The following is a 24,481-nucleotide window of genomic DNA, read 5'->3' on the forward strand; positions in this document are numbered from 1 at the left end:
TTCCCAGCACCAGTGTCTTGCCTCAAGTTTGAATTTTACTATTTGCTGTTATTTTCAGGTTATTGCTACCAGCAGGAGATAATAAATTGGGTTCTAAAGTGTCTTGTTTCCTTATATATTTTTACTGAGGTAATGATTTGGAGGAAGAGTGGAAGAGGAAATCAGCTCTGATATGATTATTTCCATAATGTAATTTTAAGCCAATAAATAAATTATCTTTGAATACAGTCATGTGGACAGATACTTGCAGGCACACATACCAATACTATGTTAAAAGCAATGCTGACCAGACAGAGGCAGAAATGCCTAGGATGGCATTTTGTTTGCAGGGGGTCCTGTCAAACATGGTTTTTCAACTCCTCAGAAGGTAAATAACACTTTTTTTCCTGGACTTTAACTACAATTCCTTTTTACAATGAAAACCCAAGTGTTTTTCATACCAAAACCAAAAGGAGACTTTGCTAAATATCACTAATATATTTGGAATACATACAAATATTATCTGGTCTGCCTCTTACATATTTTAGGTAACATTCAATTCTCAAGGAAACAAATCCAAATGTTTACCATATGGCAAAATCAATCCAGATAAATTATTGCCATGATACAAGGCAGGTATGAGAAAGGGATGGCATATCCTTGTGAAAGTTCTTACTGCCTTTGCTGGGACTTATAAACCAAAGACACTTGGATCAATACAAAGGGAAATTACTTGAGAAAACCACAAAGGAGCAAGTTACGTTATAAAAACACCTTCATGTGAAAAACACAGTAGGGGTAAACCCAGCACAACATTTGTAAGTAATTTCTCTAACCTGAAAGACATTTTTATAGCAAAAACAAAACATTACACAAGGGAGAAGTGGTGAATGCAATCTGACCAAGCCTGGAAATGGCACCAATCCCAGTCCCTTGCATCCCTCCATTAAGGGGCCTAATGCACCCCATGTCTTATGGAAAGGGCTCCTTTATGCTTTGAGGAAGAATCAATTCATTTTGAAGCCACTAAGCACAAAGTTGGAGGCCTATTTTCAATTAAAATCTATTTAATAGGCAAGGAACAACGTATGAATAGAAGGCTAATCACAGCATGAAAGAGGGTTAATAGTAGATTGCCAAGAGCAACAATGGCTTAATGCATTTCAGAACAATAAAAATCCCCACAATTTTATTAAAGTGACACAGATAAAATGTATCCCTGGGTCCTCCCTCTGCTGTTCAACAGGACTGTGATCCCAGCTGGGATACTGCATTGTTTTGCTACAGCAGAATTTGTGGAGATTAACAGACTCTATGTATCTGGCAAAAATTCAGAGTGAACATGGGGCTCCCCACCAGGAGCCACATGACTGAGCAGATCAGAGGTGACAATTCATTAAGAGTGTCCAGGAAAAACAGCAGAGGCAACAGGGATGCTGGGATGGCAGTGAATGCAATGATGGGAAGGAAAAAAGGATTCTGCAGGATATTTGAGCCTTTTGGCTGTTACCCAAAAAAAAAAGCTGGAAATCACTGGGGCAGACCACCAGAGAGGGTGAGAGAAGAAACACAGAAAACAGGGAAGAAAATCCATGAAAACTTCATGAAAGCCTTGTAAGAGTGTGAGCATTGCCGAGTTCAGCATTCACACAACAGGAAGGAGAAACCTCTTCTGTGACTGCCATGAGAAAAGCACCACTGTGGATGTGTCTGGATGTGCCTGGATGTGTTTGGGACACCAGGACGTGGCACAGGTGGCCCAAAGCTAAGCTAGTGACACGCTCATCACGGATCCCAGGAGCAGCAGGGCGGATCCCAGGAGCAGCCAGGCTGCTCCACACAGCGCTGGCCGCAGCACACAAACTTCATTTATCTCCAGTGTCTCCTGTTCCAGACACCTCTGGCTTTGTTCTCTCTCCCCAGTGTCCCAGTTTGTGGTGTAGCCTCACACATGCAAATCCTTTTAATTTCTCATCTCACTCCATGTTACTGCCTGAACACAATGCAGCTCCCCAGCCTCAGAACAGCAACAGGACAAAATTACACAGAACAAACCATCACTGTCTTGAATTGGAATTAATCCAGTTTCAGTGGAAGGGAATAATTATAAAAATACACACACAATTAAAATGTTAGCTTTCAAAGATAAAAGCCTGGACTAAAACCTAGTATCTCACATGAACTAACTGGGCAGCATATTATTTGCTGTGTACCACAGCCAGCTAAACAAATGAAAGCATTTATAAAGGGATAACTATTCATGGTCATAACAAATAGCTTGTTGATAAAAAAAGGCCTACTATTTATAAGGCACCTCTTAAAAGGCTGACTTCTTTCACTGTCAAAGTCTTTTTAAACATTACTCTCTTCATTTTAGTTTAATTAGTTTTAAGATATGAAAGAACTGAAAATATTACACCTCTGAAAGGCATTAGGGAAAATGGTTTTTTCCTTAATGGATCCAAACTCAAATTTTTGAAATACACATTTACACACTACTGTCAAGCACTACAATAATCTGAATAAAATCATTTCCTCTCCTGCTTCTACAGGGTTTCCCCCAAAGAAGCCAGCTGTTACATATTTATTTTTCCATTATGTGAGTTGTATCTCATAAATTCTGCTCAGCATTTGGTGAGCTTACAGATCAATAACTTGGCATCCCAGCAATATAAATCTGATACAGACTTCCCTGAATATATTTCACACTCCAGAGGTGTATTTCTAATCTTTTCAAGTCAGTACAGCCATCCCAGTGATAAATAACTAGTTTGGGATAAGAGGGATCCTTGGGGTGGGAGAGGTTCCACCTGAGAATCTGCTTTCTGTGGTTCAGGTCAGCTAAGCCCCAGGCTGGATGCTCCTGTTGCTGTAACAGGCGCAGCTCAACAAAGCTTTTTTCACCCCACTGCTGACCATCATTTCTCTCCCTCCTACGGTCCTAGTCAAGTTTTCTCATTACTAATATATTCTAACCTATTCCTTTTCAATTTCATAAACCAGACAAGGACAACAGGATTTAAACATCAAAGTCCTAAAATTCTAATTTCCGTAGAGTAAATTAATCTTCTCATTCCTGCAGCTTCACCAGCATAAATTCACAACAACAGAAGAAAAAAGTGTGCATTTAATACAGGGCTCACACTCCGCACAGGGCTCCTATTCACTCCAACAGTGCATAACCTGCATCAACTCCTATGGGCAGCTTATCTCCATCAACACAGGCCTTCTCCAATGAATATGCAGGATGGCAACAGCTGTAAACAACAACAACCTGCACAACCAACTTTTAGCTCCTAAAGAGTCGGACCTGGTGCTTCACAAGACCCCTGGCACCCAAGGGGATGGTGGCACATCCAATTCGGACTTTCCGCTGGTAGCGTCCTCTTCCCAAAGATACTTCCATAGTTTACTGAACAGGTGCCACATGCACCAATTTGAAACACTAATCCCTCAGGAGACACACATTGGAAGGACATGATTCAGAACAGAACAAAGAACTCACAGGGAAATAGATGTGGCACCCTCATTAGGAAACAGAGCGTACAGAGCAGGGGAGGTAAAAGAGCACATTTTGGAGCTACAAAAGACAATAGGGCAGAAAGAAAGGGATGAGAATAAATGGAGAAGAATACAAGATATGAATGAAAGGACTTCTCAAATTAATCTCTGTGCAACTCCAAAGAGGCTCCAATTTCTGAAAAACAAAGCACGATGCCAAAGTATTTCCCATATGGGAATAGAGAAGAGTATGAAAAAATTCACTCATCACATAAGAAAGGAATAGACATTTTTGTCTATCAGCAGTAGGGAGAAAGCTCAATATTTTGAGGAAAACAAGAATGTATAAAGGCCATAAAATCATAGTTTTGAGACTCATAGAAGTAGGACTTAGATGAAAGTGCAGGGGACCACTTTCAGCTTCAGACCCATTTGTGATTCTGTCAGTAAAGGAGCTTGTAAGACAAAACTACATAAGGGAATACACACAGGGATGAATCAGAGCATAACCATTAGACCTGAAAAGGTACTTGAGTATTTTCCAAGTCCTCAGTTGTGGACTAAAGGAGATTTTGCTGCTACGGCTGACGACACACAAGTTTATAAAAAAACAATCTGATGTAAAATGAACTAGGTGGAATTGCATCCTAAAAATAAAGCAAAAATTAGTATAGGCTGGGGAACTGCAGTGGAGTAAGTCAGGCAAGGTATTATGTCTACTAACAGGTGAGGGTTGAATCTCTCTCAAAGGAAACAGGGGTATAAAAATAATAGGGACTTCTGTAAGAAATAGTTTTTCAGGGTAACACTAAAAGCTATCCAAAAATAATGAAGGCACAACTATGCCACATACCTGCTATTGAAATTCAAGCTCAAATAAAAATAAATATATGGAGACAAATATGATAGAGAAACTCATTAAGCAAGAAAGTGTAAACAAAACTTTAGAACCTTGTACAGGCATGAGAGTTTTATGTGGATTTTCAGATGTAAAATAACAAAGATTAAGAAGATAGGAACCTGCAATGATTTCTGGCGAGAAGGTAGTAAGAGATACATTTTATTAGCCAAATTTACTATGCTGAATAAACAATAAAGAGGACTCAAGCAAGTGAAGCATTATTTCATAAAGGTCTTTTCAGTCCTATAATTAAAACTTAAGCAGACAGGCTCCAAAAACACTTTAAGAAAATTCTGAAAGTGAGAGGTAAATTGGATCTCATTCAAACAAGTGAAAAAGGAAAAATGTCAAGATATGTAAGGCACAAATTTTATGAAAGAATGTCAGGGCAGACAGATCCCTAGTTAGAAAACTACAGAAAATATAGAGAGAGAAGCAATCCCAGTCACTAGAGACAGCAGGCAACAAATTCAGAGAAGAGAGGAAATACTTCTGGAGTATTTTATAAAGACTGCCATCTCCCATACTACTGATAAAGAGATACAGTTTCTAGATAAATCCAAAAAGCAAAATTAATTAGAAAACAGAAGGATAGTTCCTGGTCTTCAGAAAAGACAGTAAGAAATTCCTGAGGCAGAAGATTAAATCTAGGAACTTCATAGGTTTAGTAACTGAACATAAACACGGACACCAGTACCAGATTCTAAGAGGAATTTTCATTCCCATATCACTGGAATAATTTACTGTGATTGAGAGGAGAGTTGTACTGCCAAACAAGGACAGGTTTCATAAACTGATCACTGTAGAATATTCTTCCTTACCTTTTCCAGATGTCTTTTTTGTTGGTACCATGGGGATTTCTAGTTAGTGATGTTCACCCAGATCAATTAAAATTTATTATGGGGAAACACATTTCAGATAAAATTTCATAAAACCACTAAAATCTTATCTCTTGTTGTAAGCCCACTTACAGAAGAGAACAAAACACATGTGTCCTATGGCAGCAGTGTCTGGCTTGGAATGTAAGTTGAGGATCTGCATTTCTGCTTTGCTTAGAAGAGTTTCCATATGAGTGAACAGATTTACTTGAAAAAAAGAGGTACAAAGAAGGGTAGCCACCCTTCCTACAGTTTGTTCCAGAAATGGGATGCCCGGGCTCAAGGATTAGGGAGTACCCAGACGTGAAGAGAAGAAAGGGCTGTACCACAACTAGCTCACTTGCATATTCTGTGCTACTTTTGTGCAAAATGTGTCTCCTCCTTAAAAGACACATCGTTTCAAACATGCAGATTTGCCACTTCCACCTCTGGACAGCAAAAGAATAATGATAAACTTGAATTACTAGGTGACAACCTCTCTCTGAAAATTAAGCATTATAAATTTAAACACGTTAAAATTCAATGAGATAATTAAAAACAGCAGGATCTGTTGAAAGATAATCATGTTAAAGTTCAGTCTAAGTTAACAAAAGCCTCACAAGTGAGGAGGGATGTGGACTCCTTGGACAGAACAGCTAACATTAAAAACAGCACAGTCTCTACACCTAGGTTACCTACATACACAGGAGCACAGAACTACACATCACTTTACACCTTTACCAACGTAAATTTAGATGTCACAGCCTCAGAATGCAAGAATATTACCAAGGGCTTCAAAGACTGGAAGATCTGCCTCCAAATACTCATCACCCATATTAAAAGTACGGACTTCCTCCTCAAGGCTTAGAAAACATAACTTCACTTGGGTCAAGACAGGGATTTCTTAGTTAGGTTGCTTCTTGGGGGAGAAAAGTATGAAATCTTATCAATGCACTTCTCAAAGTAATACCTGAGTGAGAATTTTCCATTTTCAGTATCTTCAAGTTGGAATCTTATAATCAAAATACAGAAAGCTTTCAGTAGACTTAACCTTCTGAACAAATGATATATAGTGACTCAAGAAAACAGGTGGTCCCCTTCCAAACACACACATTTTAATAAAAGAAGAAATAGATGGGAACACTAAGCAAATAAAAAATGGGAGAAATATCCTTGGGGGATAAAAGAGCTTTGAGCAGTATGTATAAACACATCACAGATGGTACCTGTCTCCAACTAGGATTCAACAGCTTTTATCCCAGAATGCTGCTGGAGAGACCACGGGACAAAATCTTCTCTCACATATGTCATGGGCCCAGGTCCAAATTCTCTTTGGAAGTATCCAGAAGAATAACAACTGTGATGGATTGTAATATCCCATTAGACTCGCTTGTTTGATTCCTGAATGATCCCTTTAAGGACACTCAAGAGGTGAAGAAAGAAAAATTACTGTGCTTTTGATGGTAGCAATTTGACACTGTATTTGCTTATACATAGAGGATTAACTTCCTCATCTTCTCCTCATCACTGAAAAATTGGTACAGTAAAATATGAGATGCCCTAGTGATGAATAAAAGTATTCTGCCAGTTCTGATTGCCAGAAGAAAAAAGCCAAAAGATATGTCATTCCTTATCTATTCAAAGAACAAAAATTAGTCAGCTAGTAAATGAGACACGCTGAATATTACTGGATGAGGAGGGATAATAGGGAAGGATTTCCCTGTTCCCATTTGCATGTGACTGTGCTGACAGTAGATGGGATTCTCACTTGCCAAGCACTACTGTACATCTGCGGTACAGCTTTGAAATTGCAGTAATCATTTATTTATACCTTGTACAATTGCTCTGCACATTCGGGGTTTTTCAGTTGCCTATATGAAATTACTTTTTTTAAAAAAGGTGAGAAGTGTAAATACAAGGAAGAGGTATCCCAGGGTTTGTTCTTAGTTGAGGAAAGGGCTTGCAACTTTTAAGCTGAACTGAACTTTGAGCAAGGCACAAGCTGCAGGTGGGTCACACACTGGATATGTAGCACCACTCCTGTCATGACATACGTAAATGTTTAAGGAATTCAGAGGCTCTCCTCTAGTCTTCTGGAGAAATTCACAATTTTGACAAAGAATAAAGTGAGAATGAATTCAGTTCAAGCTCTCTGCTCACCAACCTGCCTCACAGTGGCTGCAAGGACCACAGGAGTACTCAGAAGGATGAAGAAAGTCAATAAATGCCACACACCTTTCATCAACAGCACTTTTCTAACTCTGAAAAGTCCCCTGCATCACACGCTTGTGTGGAACAAGAGGAGAGGGGTTGTGCTGGGAGAGCAAAGTAGTGCCTGGTGTCTGGGAGAGGTGAATCAGCCACTGTGCATGGACTGAACAGAGATTAAAACAGGTCTGGTTTTCCATAACCTCAGCATCTGTGAGGGATGCTGGGACACACACAGGGCATCCAGGAAACATTTGCTTTGCCTCTGTAAGTAAATAAATCTAAGATACAATATTGTGTTGTTATTATCTTACATCTCTGCTCAAAAACACATTCTGCAAGCGCACCACATCGAGTAAATAAAACAGCCTATGATGAATTATTCATTGTGAATCTGTAACTACTTATTATTCTTCTAAAAGAAATATAACTCACTTCCAGAGTCCAAAACCCATCTGTCTGCTCAAAAGTTGTGACAATATTATTTTTGCTTTCCCCTTCAAATCACAAGAAAGATTGTGTATCAATCTGAAGCAGAGGCTAAAACCGTATCAGGAATGGTGTGTGACAACCTGCTTTATATTCTAAACTAAGACTACACTACAGATAAACGCATTCAGCTACCAAGGGGCTGGGTTTCCTGATGTATGACAGAGGAAGAAAAGTCAACTCCAAGCAAAATTTAGTTCCTTCATCCTTTGTAACTCTCCCAGCGCAAGTGAACATCAGAACTGGCAGCAATTCATCCCAGAAGGTTGTGCCTCCTGGCAGTTCCTCAGGACTTCCTCTGGTGCCAAGTAGCACCTCCCTGTGTGAGCATGGATAGAAGGAGGACATCAGCAAGCCAAAGGCTATCAATGACTCCACATTACCTACTTCTTTTCCTCCTGTTTCTCCTACTCAGATCTACTCAGGTCAGCACTTCAGAGGGACCCTACACACACACACCTTCTTTCAGCCGGTGTGTCCCCAGCTCCACGAGGATCTGGACACAGTAGACCACCCGGGTTTGGATCCCACCTCCACAGAGCCCTGCCTGCTTCTGGTGTCGAGGGTCCTGCTGGTCAAGGAGCAGAGACACTTGGCAAGCTTTCCATTCAGAAGTCCTCCAGGCAAACCTTTAGGAATAAAAAGAGAACAGGTAAAATGAGTTTTTCAAAGACTATGGGTGAGGGAGACATACTTTATTAGGTGACAAAATACAGTTGGTTTAATCTTTATAGCAGCACTTTCCTATCCAAAACAGGGAAGAATGTTTGGAAACGTTTTGAGTGCTAAATTTACATAGGTTAAGTATGTGCTATTTGTCTGGAGCACTAGTGTAAAACTTTTGACAGAGCACCAATCTCCAAAGCGTTCTGAAACACTAAATCATCCTGACAACACCTGTGAGCACGGCATAAAAAACGAGAGAAGATTAAGAGGTTTGATTAAGTGTGAACAGTAGTTTTCAAACATGTGGATCAAACCACCAAACCACCCCTCTCTGCCAAGAGCTGAACACCTCGCTCTGAAACACACTTAACAGCTGAAATCCTGCATACATCGACGGAGCTCCAAGCACTTGCAGCTTTTCCACACAGGGCAGCTTTCTAAGTGCCTAAGGTACTGCCAGTTCCTTCAAGGGACTGGCTAAAGCATCTCAGTTAATTCCATTTTCCAAAAGTTGTGATGCACAGCAAGCTCTAGAAAAAAAAAATACTTTCATTCTATATTCCATTCACACCTAAAGAGCATTAAAGGTTTTCAAGGAATTGTAACTTTTTGGGGCACAGGTAGGTGAATGCTGTACAGACAACAGTTGTTGCTGTGTACCAGCTTAAATGCCAGGAAGAACTTATTAAAACCACAGGGAAAACTGTGCTGTGTATCCGTGGAAAGCAAAAGTTATTTCCCCATCATGACTGAAAATGTAGAGCATATTTCTAACACAACTGTTTCCACAGGCAGAATTTGCTTTGATTCACAGGTCACAGTATGAGGGGAGTAAATAAGAGCCCAAAGTCTTCCTGAGCTTCCCAAACACAAATCTTAGGCAATATTATTTTTATAACCAATCTGTTCACACTCATGCTGCTTTATGCCTCCACTCCTCTAAATTTCCTAGTTTACTTTTTCCACAGAATCTTTGGGTTTTGTGTAATAAAACTACGTAAAATAATTTCCTTCCTTTCTTCTCAAGACAAATGCTCTCTCCTTTAACAGCAGATCCACAGTTGTTAAAACTACATATGTTCCTTAACTGCTGACTGCTCACTGTAAACTCAAACACAGTGGGATGTCTCTGCAGAAAAAGCCTTCCATACCATAATTCCACATATTGAGTATCTGTTCCTGACTACAGCTATGGCAAGCAAACCTGCATCTCAAAACTATATTTTGAGCACATACCAGCATTCTCTTATGTTGTACATGATTTCTATCCACAAAACACTTCCAAATTTTCTAACATCTTCATGGAAAATATTTGTGAATACTGCCAGTTACTTGCATTTACAGGTGCTGTTCGGATGAGCTGCCATGCCCTCTTAAATAACTCACAGCATCTTGTGCAAATCTGGATACACTCACAGGGCTCATTACCCCCAAAGAAAATAACATAGAACAAGCTTTTCACGTGACAAGTATCATATACTTAACTCCCACAACATATAAAGCACAGCCATGAATTCTTCTTCTCATTAGTTCCTTCTGGGAACTCCTAATCCCATTTCTTGGGCCTGCAGTGTTAAATGCAACCGTAAAGGCAATGAAAAGTGCTCTTTATCAAACAGCAGGTGAAGAGGATTCCTCTCCTCCACATCCCTTCAGAACATTGTGCTTTTCAGGTCTACGCTTCCAAATCAAAACCTTAAATATAAAACACAGGCATCTTGCCACAGACAGGGAAATAGTTGTTTTAAGGAAGTGTTTCTTAAAACAAGAATTGACTAAGGAAAAACTCATTAGCAGTATCTGGCTTAGGAAGTCAGCTGTGAACGCTGGATCCTAAAGACTCATTTCCAGAGGTGTGAGCATCTGCTTCTCCTATTCAGCATGAGCTGCGGGAGTTAACACCTATGAAAATTAGGCCATTGGTGATTAAAATTATGCAAAATAACTAAATCTGAACTCAGAGAGATAATTAAACTTCATCAACTCCTGAATTAAAAAAAAAAAAAATCCCTTTATATATTCTCCCAGAGTAACCTGTGTGTGAGCAGCGTGCAAGGACGGCTCTCGGCGCTCCGCCAGCTCCAAGCCTCAGCCCTGTCCTGCTTTTACCTGCACATGTCCTCAGCTGTCCAGTGCTCCAAAAACAAATCCTGACCTCCAAGCATTAAAAGGGACACATTTGCATAGCCATTAACAAAAGCCCACTACCCCTGAAGGTCAAAGGGCTGAAGAGTAGCATTGCTACCACTCCCAAAGTGTTAACTCCAGAGCCTACTAGCACAGTTCACTGCATTTCCTCTCCAGTCTCTACTACTTCACACTAATGCCTTATCTTTAATTTGGGCATAATGAACCTCATTTACAAAGTGATACCATCATACCTGTATCTCAGCAATAACCTTAAGCCTTTTCTAAAAAATCAAATCTTAAAACATTCCCATTTCCCACCATTTAACTTCTGAAAAGCTTTGAATTTCCAACAAAGCAAGGAGAGTTTTTTGCTATATCCCTGTCTCGTAACATAGCAACCACAACCAAAATGAATGATATGAAGACATAATCATAATTCTGGAAAATCTATCTATTCCCAGCGAACATGAAAGCTACACATCAAGGATGAAAAAGATATAATACATTGTTTTAAAACTGATGACTCAGTGACAGTTATGAAACAAACAAGGGCTCAATATCTTTCTGATTTATAGTAACCTCTTGGTCTCTTTAGTCTATAGGACTTATGCTCTTAGTGTTTACACAAGTTTTATACCTGTATATACCCATTCACTTTAATTGAATGATCCCAAATTTATATCACAATAAAACAAAGTAGAATCACCTTCCATGTGTTGAAGCTTTTTAAGCACTTAATCCTTTCAGAACAAATAACCAAAGGTAATACAAAGCACAAAGCTCTGGAGTTTTACATGCAGTTAAAGTGTTTTATTTTCCTGTATTTAAACTATTGATTATAGAAGTTATTGTAAACTTCAGGCATAAAATTAAAAGCCCTTCCCATTTAACAGCAAATTTACACCTGTACCACCTACCTGTGATGGGACCTTTAACTTGTAGCTTTGCCATGGACATATAGGTTATACTTAACAGAGCAGGTCTGAGGCTTAAAGTATTTTTGTCATCTCTGGGTCCTTTTAGGAGACTGGAATATAGCTTCACCCCCCTCTCTCTGTGGAGTACAACTCTGCAAATGCTACCTCTTTAGCTGCTGCTTTTTTATGTCAGTGGATGTAGCCCACACTATGCATCTTCATTCAGTCACGGGGCGCTCTCTGCCCCTGCATTAAAAAACAGCCCCTAGAAAATCATAAAATCACAGACTGGGTTGGAAGGGACCTTGAAGATCATCTCATTCCAACGCCCTGCTACGGGCAGGAACACCTTTCACTATCCCAGGTTGCTCCAAGCCCTGTCCAACCTGGCCTTGGACACTTCCAGGGATGGGGTAGCCACAACTTTGCTGGGCAACCTGTGCCAGTGACTCACCACCCTCACACAATGAAGAATTTCTTCCTAATATTCTTCTAAACGTAATATTAATTTCTTCCTAATCCCATTCCTTCTGCTCAGAGACTTGTTGTGGTCTGTGTCCCAGCCCATTTTCCTTGCTGTGGGTGGAGCATGCTTTGGAAAATTCTTGCCCTAAAAATAAAGCTAAAGGAAAGACTACTTGTTTCCAAATCAACCTAAAAATAGTGAAGATTTCTAGGAATCGGGAAAGTAAACAGGAGTCTCATCTTAAAGGATTTACAAACTAATCTGATTAGGCAAACAGCAAAAAAGAAGGAGTGGTATGTGTTGAGACCAGAAAAATGAAGGAGAGCACCTTTTATTTCTGCTACTGAAGCTCCTTAAATTCATCGTCTTCTTGTAAGGGGAAGAAAGAGAAGATCATTGTTTGGTAAACCTCAGCAAACCAGAGATGAAGTGGCATATATTTAAGGGGAAAAAAGCATAATCTTTTTAGGTATTACCCTTCAAATAGGATGTAGTCAAATAAGGAGAATAGGAGCATCTCAGGTTTCTTATATTATTTCACAGGATTAACACTACATCTCTCTATGCCTGAAAGCTGCTGCTTTCCAATCTGAGCTATTTCCAGTATCTCAGCCACCAGTTCCCAAGGACCAGCACCAAACCACCAGGCTACAAACTGAAACATGGACCAATAGTATCCTCTACCAGCTGCTGAAACCTAAATAACATACATTTTTGACTTCTGTTCATTAATACAAAATCCTGGTCCCCACAGCCTTACATCCAGTAAACCCACAGCACATACTGCAATATTATGGATTTTCATTCTCACTTGTTTCTTTATACTGAGTGAATCAATCAAAGTCTAGTAACCAGGCACTGCTGTAAAATTCTTCTGCACAGTGTGAGAAGGTCATAGCCTACAACCTGCATTTTGAGATATTACATCCCTGCAAATAACAATTAACTAAATACAGGAGTTGTACTTTTTAATATTTTCAGTTAAGTGGCTCTATTAACCTGCAAGTTTAATGTCATTTTTCTGAGCTAGCACATTAGGCAGCTCATCCTCGCTCATGCAGATACTGCCCTGGAGGTGTTGCCTCAAGGTAGGGAGGCATAACAAGATGGGAAAGGTCTCAGAGTTCACAGGCTCATGAAAATCTGGGCATAGCAGCAATACACTGAAAAAACAACAGATTTTCTTCTACAGAGCAAGAGGCACCTCCAAAAAATTATCAGTGTTATGCAGGTTCTCACCTTGTGGGCTCTCCTGGCTCTACACAACCATTTGCCCTTCAATACAGTGCAATGTCAAAAAGGGGAAGTGAGAAACCAGGGGCAGACCCACGTCTGTTCACTGCCTGATTAACTTCCAGCCAGTCTCCCCCAATCAGGTGTCACCTGCACCCACGCTCCCTGTACAAAATCAGCAAGACAATGTGTTAATCTATTGTCTTTGAAATTGATGTGCGCTTGGGCAGGAGCAAAAATCACTCTGTAAGAGCCTTTCCGTAGGATGTAATCAAGCAACAGAGTATTTTTTTTTATACTTCCTCTCTTCTGCTAGCAGGGTGCATAAAAATGATCAGCATTTGATTTTGAATGAGCCTAATGATACAGAGACACTTTTACAGGTGACGCCTTCCTAAGAAATGTATCTTGCGAAGGCTTTATAGAAGGTTTTAGCAGTATCTGGCAAAAGCCCCAGAAACCCATGACTTGAGCACTGAACAGATCTCCTATTAAACACACTCATTCACAGACAGGGAGATTTGTCTGCATGCATATAAATTTCTATCAATCCCAAAGCATTTTACAGTCAATCTCAGAACATGTCACACAAAAAATCAAGCAATATTTTATTTTCTTTGCAAAGGACACTATCAATCTCCTCTGTTAGCCTGGCCAAGCATAATGGCATGGGCTTGCAGACCAGAAAGGTGAGATCCTCTCCTTCATGCCACAAACCAAGCAAACTCTCAGGGTTTCTCAGTTTCCCATTTCAAGAAGCACCCAGAGGGAAGCTGAGTAAAGTCCAAGCTATTACCTCCGAGCAGTTCCCATTTTCCTCAAGCAAGACTGGGATTTTTTTATGGGGAGATGAAGAGGAATCATTAAATCTTACATAAAAATTACAATTTCAAAGCAAATAAAAGCCAGTCGTGGAGACCTGCCCAGTCTCTGTGCAGCTGAGGAAATTCTCTGAAACAGCAATCAGTACAAAAGCCCTTTCAGAGAACAAGAGCAACTGCTCTTAGTTTCTAAAATATGAAAATGTACACCGTATGGGTGTAATTCAGATTTATTTCTATATATAACTGTAATTATTGTAACAGGACTATGGAAAATAGCAACAATTAAAAGAGTAGTAGTGACAATCAAAAATACCACTAATCATAGTTAACAATGACCAAATCGATGATCTCTCAGACACAGAGAAAGCACAACATGCGACCCTCTGCACGCACAGACTGAGCAGGGAGGATCCGCAGGGGCTTTTTTTTTTACTTTTTTTTTTACTTCCAAAACCTGGGCTGGAAGCTCTGGCCATACCTGGGGCAGGGCTGCAGCGGTGCCTTCCCTCCTGTGCTGCATGTTTCCCTCTCTTCCAGCTCCGGGCACGGCTTCCCGGCGCCCACGGCCACGCTCCGCACGCTGCGGCGCCGGCTCCGGAATCCCGGGGTGAGGCTGCCCCAGCCGCAGCTGCGCGAGCAGGGGCTCCATGGGGACCACTCGGATGGGGCGCAGTCCTTGGGGATGACACAGGACTTGGAGGTCATGGGGACTGGGTCTTGCAGGCAGAGGCTGCGGTAAGAACACAGTACAACAGCTGAGAAGGTCTTGCTTAATAAACTTCTTTTCCAAGCCAAACTCCCCAGGAAGAAATCCATGGTCATTCAACCAGAAGATCTACATCAACACCAGTGCAATGGAGATAAGAGAAGTTCTAATGCAGGGTACATAACACATTTCCAACGAGCTCTGGGTGCAAACTTGCATGCTGAACAGTTTGTAAATAATGTATTGCATTTATCTTGGGTTAAAACGGTGCACAAGGCACTATATTTGCTCCTGTGTAGTTAGAATTTCACTGTTTATCCTGTATGGAAAATAAAATCCAAGCCCAGGAGAAATACTGCTACTGGTAACCATTGCAACATCCCACACACAGGACTAGATGTCATCCATCCATCCATCCATCCATCCATCTGCACATCCTGCTAAGCAACTCTGCTCTTTTAAAAGATAATTAGTCCCACAATAAGAAGGTCTCGGTTCCGTAAGGCTGTTATCAAATGTGCTGTCAAACAAGGTCAGAGGGTTTTCCAACCTGACAAATCACCAGAGACCCAGGAATGTTGCAACTGAGGCTGGATTTTGGGACTCAGTTACTCCTGCTGACATCAGGACATGATCTCATTCATTCTGTAACACATCAAGACATCGCCCTAGGCCAAATACAATGGCAAACCAAATTCTAAGGGCTACCAACTGATGAGATTTGGTATCAAGATACAAAGTCCCAGAATAAATTTTTGAAGAGTTCCAAAGCTGCAACATCTTTTCACAACTTAGCAAATACGGCAAATGCAGCAAATACTTTCGGGAAAAGACAAACCTTCAGACTAAGGCGCACATCCTTCTTTGCTCCTCCACTTCCGTCTCAGCCAGCTAATGGCTCTCCTGCTCAGAAAGCTGTTCTGGTGGAAGGTGTCCTGCCCATGGTAGAAGGGCTGGAACTGTCTGATATTTTAGGTCCATTCCAACCCAAACCATTCTGTGATTCTAGAAGGTCACCTCTCCTCCCCCAAAATGGGAGAAAAACCTTCCTTTTCTCAAAAACCTTGGACAGGTGAGATAACAGAGTAGTAAAGGATATACTGAAAGAAGACTGAGGGATGAGCAGAGGTACCCCTGATGCATCATGAAGGACAGGATGGGGCAAGAAGAAAAAAAATATCCAGAAAAATGCAATCACCAGGAGAAAAGAAAATGAGACTTTTTGACTTCTGCATAGTGTTATATGGACAATGTAAACTGGCCTCTGAAATTAAGACCACACCTGATGAACTCAGTGTGAACTCTAATTTTTCTTCTCCAGCCTCCAGCTGCTTGTGGTCAAGCTTTTGCCAACTGTAAGGAGCAAACACAGGGACACTTAAAAGGTGTGAAACCCAGAGCTGCTGCCAGGGAAACAGCCACTACCTCTCCTGCTATTACTTACATCACAGTCTGACCAACCTACCTCCCTCTACAGAAAACAGACTGGGGCAATCATGTCAGGATTGCTGGGCAGCCTCATGGGGGGAGCAGAGAAGATAAAGGGCATTCACCTGCTTCTCTACTCTAGAAATTGATCCCCTTTTCATAAGGGTCAACAAGAATATTCCCACTGACACACATCAAGTTTGACTAGACCCTCAGCCACCAGCAAAATACAGCACTTAGTGGCTTCTATTTGTACTTCAAAGTAAAAGAAAAAAAAGCTACAACAATTTTTTGTCTGTTTCTTCAACCAGAATAAAACTTAGTAATCTCACAGGTGCTGTGAAGATGAATTTACTGAGGTGTATTTAAACAACTTCAAAAAGTACAAACAGTCTGTGATGTAGCCCCCTCAAAATGAAACTATTCTTGCTCAGAATTGAAAAATGTGTCTCATTTCTCTATTACAAGTCAAATGCACCTGATTGCAAAGCTGTCTCTGGTACAAAACGTCAGTGCTATTGAAGCGAGGTCTGAAAAGTAATAATCTTACATATGTATTTACTAACCCAGGGATTTTGAGTCTTTTTGAGGAACATTAGGTTAGGTGCAGACACATGAACAGTCACTTTATTTCCCTTTCAATACTTTTTCAACAGGGGAGCCACCCATGCCACAACATTAACAACAAAGACTAGTTCCTGATTTTGAGTAGATAAAACAGTAGCACATAAAAGACACTGTCCTAACTGATGGTACCAGAAAACTCGAGTTTATCTAAGAACACAGAATGGGGGGGTAACTGATCTTACATTTTAAAAAGTGATCCAAACTCCCCATTCAGATACAGCGCAAAAAGCAAAATCCACTTTTGGGGTTGCACCACTGCAGAAGAGATTTTAGTCCTGCCTGATCTTTACTGAAACACCAAACAAAATGTAGCCTTTAAAAATCTGGAGTCTTCATTCAAATGAACTTTGCCAATCCCAGTTCTTAGCCAAACAATACCTCCAATAACTCCCCTAATGGCTTCTCGACAACACTCTGTCTGGGAAAGCCATCCCTGCCCAGAAACCACCCTTGCATTGGCAAAAGCCTTTGCCAAAGGCTGAATAGCTGTTTCTTTCCCCGAAAATCCCCCCACTGCTCCTGCTATAAAAGGCAAGATGCTAACTTTGTTGACCTCAAGGTGAATGAGACATGGAGCTGGCAATTTCCATCCTGCTCAAGTAGGCTTTTGAGGGAGAATTACAAGCAACTGCTGAACAGAAAGAAAATTAATTAACTTGTACCTACTCACTCAGAGGCTCCAAGTCAAATTAATAGTGACACCGAGCAACACAAAGACAAATGTAAAAACACTCTTTTGCATGAAATTCAGACACAGCCTTTCATGTCAGAGATGTATTTAGGACGATCTAATACAGATAAAACCCAGACCTTCGAGACACTCACGGATCTGAGGCTGCAAACCAGACACAGATTTGTGCTGCTGTGGCTGTATCCAAACCAGCAGGGACAGGAAGGAGGTCTTGGGGACAGGAGGTACTATATCAGCCCTGTTTTTAAACTGATTTTCAACATATTAATGTCTCAGGTTAGATCTTCTACTTGGGGGTCGATCTGGTAACTGTGATATAGTAGAGTACTTACACAACTGATGCTTTTTTCTATGTTACATGCTTGGATTGACACTGTAAAACCACAGGAATTGTTTCCCAGCCCACGCCGCAGTGCCTGCGGCGTAGGATGGATCCATTAGTGAGCAGCCAGCAGCAGCACGGAGCCCAGCTCGCTCAAGTGGCACAGTGCCCTCGGAGCCTCTTGTGTGCTGAAGGGCAATAAACCACTTATTAGAGAAACACAAAACACTAAACCAAAGGAAACCTACTCATGCTTCTTTCACACTCCCAGAGTCCTGGAGCAGAATAGCAGAGGAGGAGGGAAAGCAGCCCTGGTACCACCCTGACTGTGCAGCTCCACATCCCCATGGCTGCATCACTCCATGGAACAGCACTGCCTGTCTCCTCCATCTCCAGGCACACACACACCCATGAGACACAGGATTTGTGCAGCCCCGAGCTGAACCACAGCACCTTCCTGCTCTGGACACAAAGTAACTCACCAAAACCAGCACATTTTCCAACAGCTCGGTGCCTGTGCTACATGCCCTGCAGTCACAGAGCCATCACATCCACCACACCGGAATGAGTGGGAACAGGTCCATCAGCTGGAAAAAGGAGCAACACCACCCAGGAGCTAAGCACCAGTAAATCAGATTGGGCACAGCACAGGAATCACCCCTGGATTCCTTTCCCAACCGTACCATGGCATTCAGAACCACAGGTGAATGCATTTCCTTACATTACAGGATGAGACAGCTGGTTGTTGCTAAACCTTTCACTCTGAAAGGATCATCTGCAAAGCAATTGGACACACTGAGAAGCTGTCACCGTGGCCATGCTGCTGGTACAGAGCCAGCATCAGGAGGACAGGGTACCACTTCCAGGCTCTCCCCCAGCAGCTCAGGAAGGCTCCTGGGAAGTGTCATGCCTGACCAGGGAACTCATGTTCAAACCCTCACGCTGCAGAGCAAGATAATCCTGAAGTGAGCTAAGTCAACAACCCATTTCCATTTTTTTCTCTTTTTTAGCAGTGTCTCCTATTTTGTAATGAAGGACCTAACCCTACAGGCTGCTGGAACACACACTACCTGCTCTTTGCACTCAACCAATAATATTAAGGTCTCATAGCGGACAGAGTCTTGCCATGTTTCCAACAGCATCAAAGCACTTATTTATTTCCCTTAGAAATAGGCAATCAATGTTAACAGGCACACTTTTGAGAATTCCTAATGTATTTTTAGGGTCCTCAAGAGCTACCAGGGCTATTTTGGATACCATATATTCAATCTGTGCAGCAGAGGTTTCTTTGGCAGAAGAAACATCAGCCCCTTCTGCACCAGGGTGGGGAAGATGGGGAATATTTGCCTGCCGTACAACTGACCTGAGGGAAAGGGAACTGGGAACCCAAACAAGCATCAGAAAAGATGTTTACATTTTGGTGTTTCCAGAACCTAATGCACCAGATCCTCTGTTTTAATTAAAAATAAATGCTGGCTTACATTTGCACTACCTTGGCAAGCTCTGAGATCTTGGGGCTACAGAGGCAGCTGCCTCCCAGCACAATCTGGGAACAGGAGGAAAAACACAATTATTATTGGATACCACTTCTAAAATCATCGAACTGCAGAATCATTAAGGTTGGAAAAGATCTCTAAGATCCTTGAGTCCAACTATCAACCCAGCACTGCCAGGTCTGCCACTAAACCGTGTCCCCAAGTGCCACATCCACACACCTTTTGAACCGTCCCCTGAGCAGCCTATTCCAATGCCTGACCACCAAAATGTTACTCATGGAAATGAAAGAAGCCATCACTGCTCCTTTGTTTCTTGTGCTTTTTAAATAAAAGGAAAAGAAATGAGAGGCAAAACTTTTGAAAAGAACATTAGAAAAGAAAATATCTTTCTTCTCCAACAGCTCAGGGACTTGTTTTCAAGCCTGAGCACTGAGGCTTGATTCCGACATCTGCCAGGAGGAATGTGAACATAGAATTCCTCTCCCAGATCGGAATCACAACCATCAAATAGCATTTTACAGCACAGCATTTTCACCTCCAGACTGCAGAATTTTGTATTCATCCAGAGAACAGAAGAATGTCAACACTGGAACTGCAAACACTTTTTTCCTAAAAATGTACAACAGCAAAGTGGTTAAGCACAATCCACTAGGAAATGGATAATGGAAATTTAAATTACAGAGGCAAACAAAAGAGTTGAATGCTGCTCCACCTCTGCCTTGACAGATGGGTTGTCCCATGACTGAGTTTGACCTGAATTTTCACTTCAAAAGGCAAAGTAAACAGAAACCCAAATCCAACTCTATTATATCACTGTTGTCATCTTACACACTGACTGAAGAGTTTAAGAAATATGTACATAAAAGAGTCCTAATGCAAATAATAGTAATAAAAAAATGCTTTGTAACTGTTTGCTCCTGACTTTAACTTCTCAGTATGCTTAGCTGAGCACACACACCAGGTTAGAAAATGGGGTTAAATTTATTTAGGATTTCAATGTCTAACTATGCACATTCATTTTACTTAACTGCAATTTAGTGTCTAACCTAAACAACTTTTTTTCTTCCCCAAAAAAAACCAAACAAACAAACAAACAAAAACAAAAGGAAGGAACTGAAGTGCCTTTGTCTCACTATTCTGTAGATTTTTAGAACTGTGACAAGACAGGAAACCAAAAGGAGCAGAAGTTCTGTCACATTCATTTCTTGCATCATTTTCTGAGATTTATATTTTTTTAATGCATGGAAGTGCTTATGTTTGAATCTGTTATTGGATGTAAGACTTAAGGCAAAACTGAAACATTTTTCTGAACTAAAATGAAACCTGAATTCTATCTGAAATTGTACAAAAAAAATTCCAACTTTTCAAATAAAGAAAGTCTTTAAAAGGTTCAAATCAAATCTGTAACACCATTCTATTTTGATGTTATTCCTTTTATTTTCATGAATGTAATGTTTCTACACCAAAATCGTTTCTGAGCAAAAGTGGACCTGTCTCGAAGCCTATTGATGTTCTGCTGTTCAATTGTTGTCATTTCAGGTGTTTTCAAGAAGGTCTGTCCCTCCCTTTCCTCTTTGTCCCTTTTCCTTCCCTTTTGAGAAATGTGGAACCTCCAGACTAAAAAGATACTTTATCAAAAACATCCCCAGCTCTGCTTCCCTGACACAGCACATCCAGTCTTCCACAAGCTTATGCTCCTCTCCAAGTAATTCCTATTTACAACCCTGCAATCAGACACCAGTAATTTAAACAACCTTGGTAATAAATTAGGCATCTTTGCCATTTCATTATAAATCAGGAGGCAGGATGAGGACATGGCCCCTCTCGTCCTGGTGGCCCTTGGTGGTGGTTAGCTGACCACTCCTGTGGCCTGCAAGAACTGGGCAGCAGTGGAAGACAGGTGATGGCCAAGCCCTGGCAGACCAGCAGCTCCGAGCATGCTGCTAAAGCACATCTTGGGATATTCCTGTCTCTTGCCTCAGTTTTCCAGAAGTTTAATTTACAGTGGTGCTTGCATAATAGCAGTGCTAGAAATGGGAAATGCTGGCCAGGAAAATGCAGGAGCACAAATAAGGCACTTCTTTGCTGGTTTACAGCAGACACTTGGCTGCCTGCCAGTCCCCACTACAGGGTTATGCAAATGCATTTACTCTTCTTCATCAGTAGCCAAAATATCATCACTGTTGTAAAGCAACATCTGTAAGATCGGCCCGCTCTTCAGAAGAATGGCAGCAAATCTGCTGCACAACAAAACGAGGAGGACACTACCAGGGGATGCTTAAAGGGAGTCATTGTCAGGAGTATTTGATATCTGTGACACTCCAGCCCTGGAACTAAACATGGATCAGATTTTGGGCTGGATTTTTAGCTTTGAATTTTAGGTCCAAAAGGAGACAGGAAAAGTGTGTGAGTGTCTGGATGCTGTAACATGACATGACCTTTTCTCCTCTACTCAATCAATGGGCTTTGCTCTTGCATTTGGAGTAAGAGTAAAGGACGGGTCAGGCCCAGCTCTGCAGTAAAACTGAGACACAAGCTCAGCAGAAAAAGACTGCCAGGAGGTGGCTAACAGAGCTGTACACTCCCAAAAAGGGGGATAGATCAGCAAAAAACCCAGCAAGGAACAAGGTAGAAGGCCGCTTGATCAGGGATAGTCACTAAAACTAAAGCTCCCAGCACCCTCTGCACTGTCATCCAGAAATTCAAGGTATAACACAGAACAGAAAACATTCATAGAAAGTTTCCTTTTCCATTCTTAGAGCAAATCTAGCAGTGATTGTGAGAGGGCAAAGCAAGTGAAATTTTAACAAAATCAAGATCCCCCTCCCAGAGCCTCTGATAAGGAATGAGATACAAGAAGCAGGAGAAAGCTTACAAGTGTTGACAGACATAAACCTGCTGGTGGTCACACTGTGGAATAAATCACAAGTGACTCCATTAAAGCCAAGCAGCTACATGAGCATAAAATCTGTATATTTAGAATCAGCATATATTTAGAGACGAGTAATAAAGTCAAGATGTCAGAAACTGCTGGAACGGTTCACAAAGCCTGACTTTTTTCCAGCTGATAAAAAAATGCTCCTATCTTGGCTATGGGTGTAATAGGAGCGGGCAAGAAAAAGGTTAGAATTCATATCTTCACCTCAGTATGTGTGCAAAAACACTGCAGAAATTAACAGGGGTAGAGAATTGGATGTAAAATAACCCCTTCTCTCTGCTATTTGAGTTTGTGCAGGTGCCAAGAGCTATGGATTACGGAGAAACAGATTGATTTCCGAAAAATTCAAGATCGGGATTTTTCAAGAACTTCTAATATCCTTGAAAAACAGAACACAGTAAGATCTCCAGAAATTCTGACTTTCTCAGAAGTCAATCAATTCATCATTCATCTTTAGCTACTGGCACCTGCCCAAATCCAACCTCAAGTCAAACAGCAGAGCTCAGCTTAAATTTAAATGTGAGAAATAGAAGGAATAAATCTTTCCAGTATTTGCTGCACATTACTGTAACCTTCACATTTGAATTACAGCAAAGCAACCTATATAGACCAAGAGAAATCATTAGATAAAACATTAGATAAGAACAGAAATCAACAACCTCTATCAAAGACGGGCATGCCAGTCACCTACCCTGTACCAGCACCCAAGTTACACCCAGACAGGAAGGCTCCTCAATAAGGATGACAATCCCAGGTTTACTCACTGATTTCTTTCCAAAATATACCTTCTAGCATATTCACAAGGCCAAACTTTTCAGACTTATTTTATCCTGTATTGATTTGTAAGAATGAAGGAGTTTAAGCTGATGCAATCTTTGCCTCTTCTACCAAACATATGAAGTACATGACTGAGAATGAAACCTCCTTCTCCCACAGCCAGGGCCCAGCAACAGCACAAAGTGATATATAATTCCATTTCTTCAAAACAACAACAACAAAAAAACCAAACCAGAAGAGAATTATTAAAAATATAAAATGTATTAAACAGTGTCAAATCGTAGAAGAATGCAAAATCTTCAACATATGCTAGAAAGGAATTAAATCAAGAAAAAGTTCATAAAGAAAACACATTAAAAACTCCATCTAAAACTCAAGAATGGGACTCATTCACTGTGGTGCTGCCAGGCAGAGCCAGCGCTCCATCACACAAATCCAGTGGGGATGAAACAGAGCAGGAACCACCCTTACCTCAGCGCTGCATGTTTCCCATCGCTCCTTACACACCTGACCTGCCTGGTTTGGTAGCCAATCTCCACCTCCCCGGCATGGTGGTGGGGATGAGAGCCAGGAAGTCCGGATGTGCTTCGCTCTCCAGAGTCCGAACCCAAATCCAGCATAGTCCTCTCCGCCAACTGCACGTCTTTAGGATGGGGCAGCCGGCATTCGCCCCACGGGCCCACGTGGAGGCTGTAGGTGTGCTCCTCCTCCCCGAGGGGACAGGCAGGAGCTCCACAGGCTCTGGATTCCGTCAGATTGGGGCACGGGGCACCCCCGTAGAGCGGAGGGGCGATGACCGCCCGTGTCCGGTGCTGCAGGCTCTTGGCGCAGCCCGTGCCGCACGGGGACCAGCCGGAGAACTGGGACACGACGCAGTCCCGCGGGCAGGGCACCAGGCAGGCCTGCTCAGCGGGCGGCTGAGGGGTGAAATACTCACAGATCTCGCTGGACACCACGGTCCTGTTCAGCTTCTGCAGGCAGCGGACGCTGCGGCGCTGCAGCCCGTGCTGGGCGGTGACACAAACCTCGGCTCCCGCCTCAGCACCCGCAGCGGGGACGAGCCCACACCTGTCCCATCCCGAAACCTCCCACTCGAACAGCTCCAGGTGCCAGTCGCAGACCTTAAAGCACCTCCTCTGGCTCTCGGGTTTGTCCTGCTGGTCGCAGTTGGCGTGGAACGTGGTCCAGCCCTCGGCGTGGGTGCACCAGACGGCCCGGCTGCGAACGCCCCCCGAGCCGCAGTCCCCGATGCAGCGGCCCCAGTGACCTGCAAGAGAAGGGGTGGTGAGAAACGCCATGGAATGCTCCCCCCACGGATCTGCCCT

General features: G+C 41.9%; 1 protein-coding gene across 5 annotated transcripts in view; it reads right to left on the bottom strand.

The window, feature by feature from the left end:
• Positions 1-24,481, bottom strand: part of THSD7B (thrombospondin type 1 domain containing 7B) — a 301,488-nt gene that overhangs the window by 171,113 nt on the left and 105,894 nt on the right. For all 5 annotated transcript variants that reach the window (XM_042041089.1, XM_042041087.1, XM_042041088.1 and 2 more), the window contains exons 4-6: positions 23,628-24,423; positions 14,650-14,901; positions 8,395-8,564 (exon numbers count right to left, since the gene is read on the bottom strand). In XM_042041089.1, coding sequence (XP_041897023.1) covers positions 8,395-8,564; positions 14,650-14,901; positions 23,628-24,423 — 1,218 coding nt within the window. The remainder of the gene's footprint in view (positions 1-8,394; positions 8,565-14,649; positions 14,902-23,627; positions 24,424-24,481) is intronic.

The sequence above is a fragment of the Corvus kubaryi genome, unplaced genomic scaffold, assembly GCF_017639235.1.
Source record: "Corvus kubaryi isolate FWS band 111438036 unplaced genomic scaffold, C.kubaryi_AGA036_p1.0 37396, whole genome shotgun sequence".
NCBI classification, from domain to species: Eukaryota; Metazoa; Chordata; class Aves; order Passeriformes; family Corvidae; genus Corvus; species Corvus kubaryi.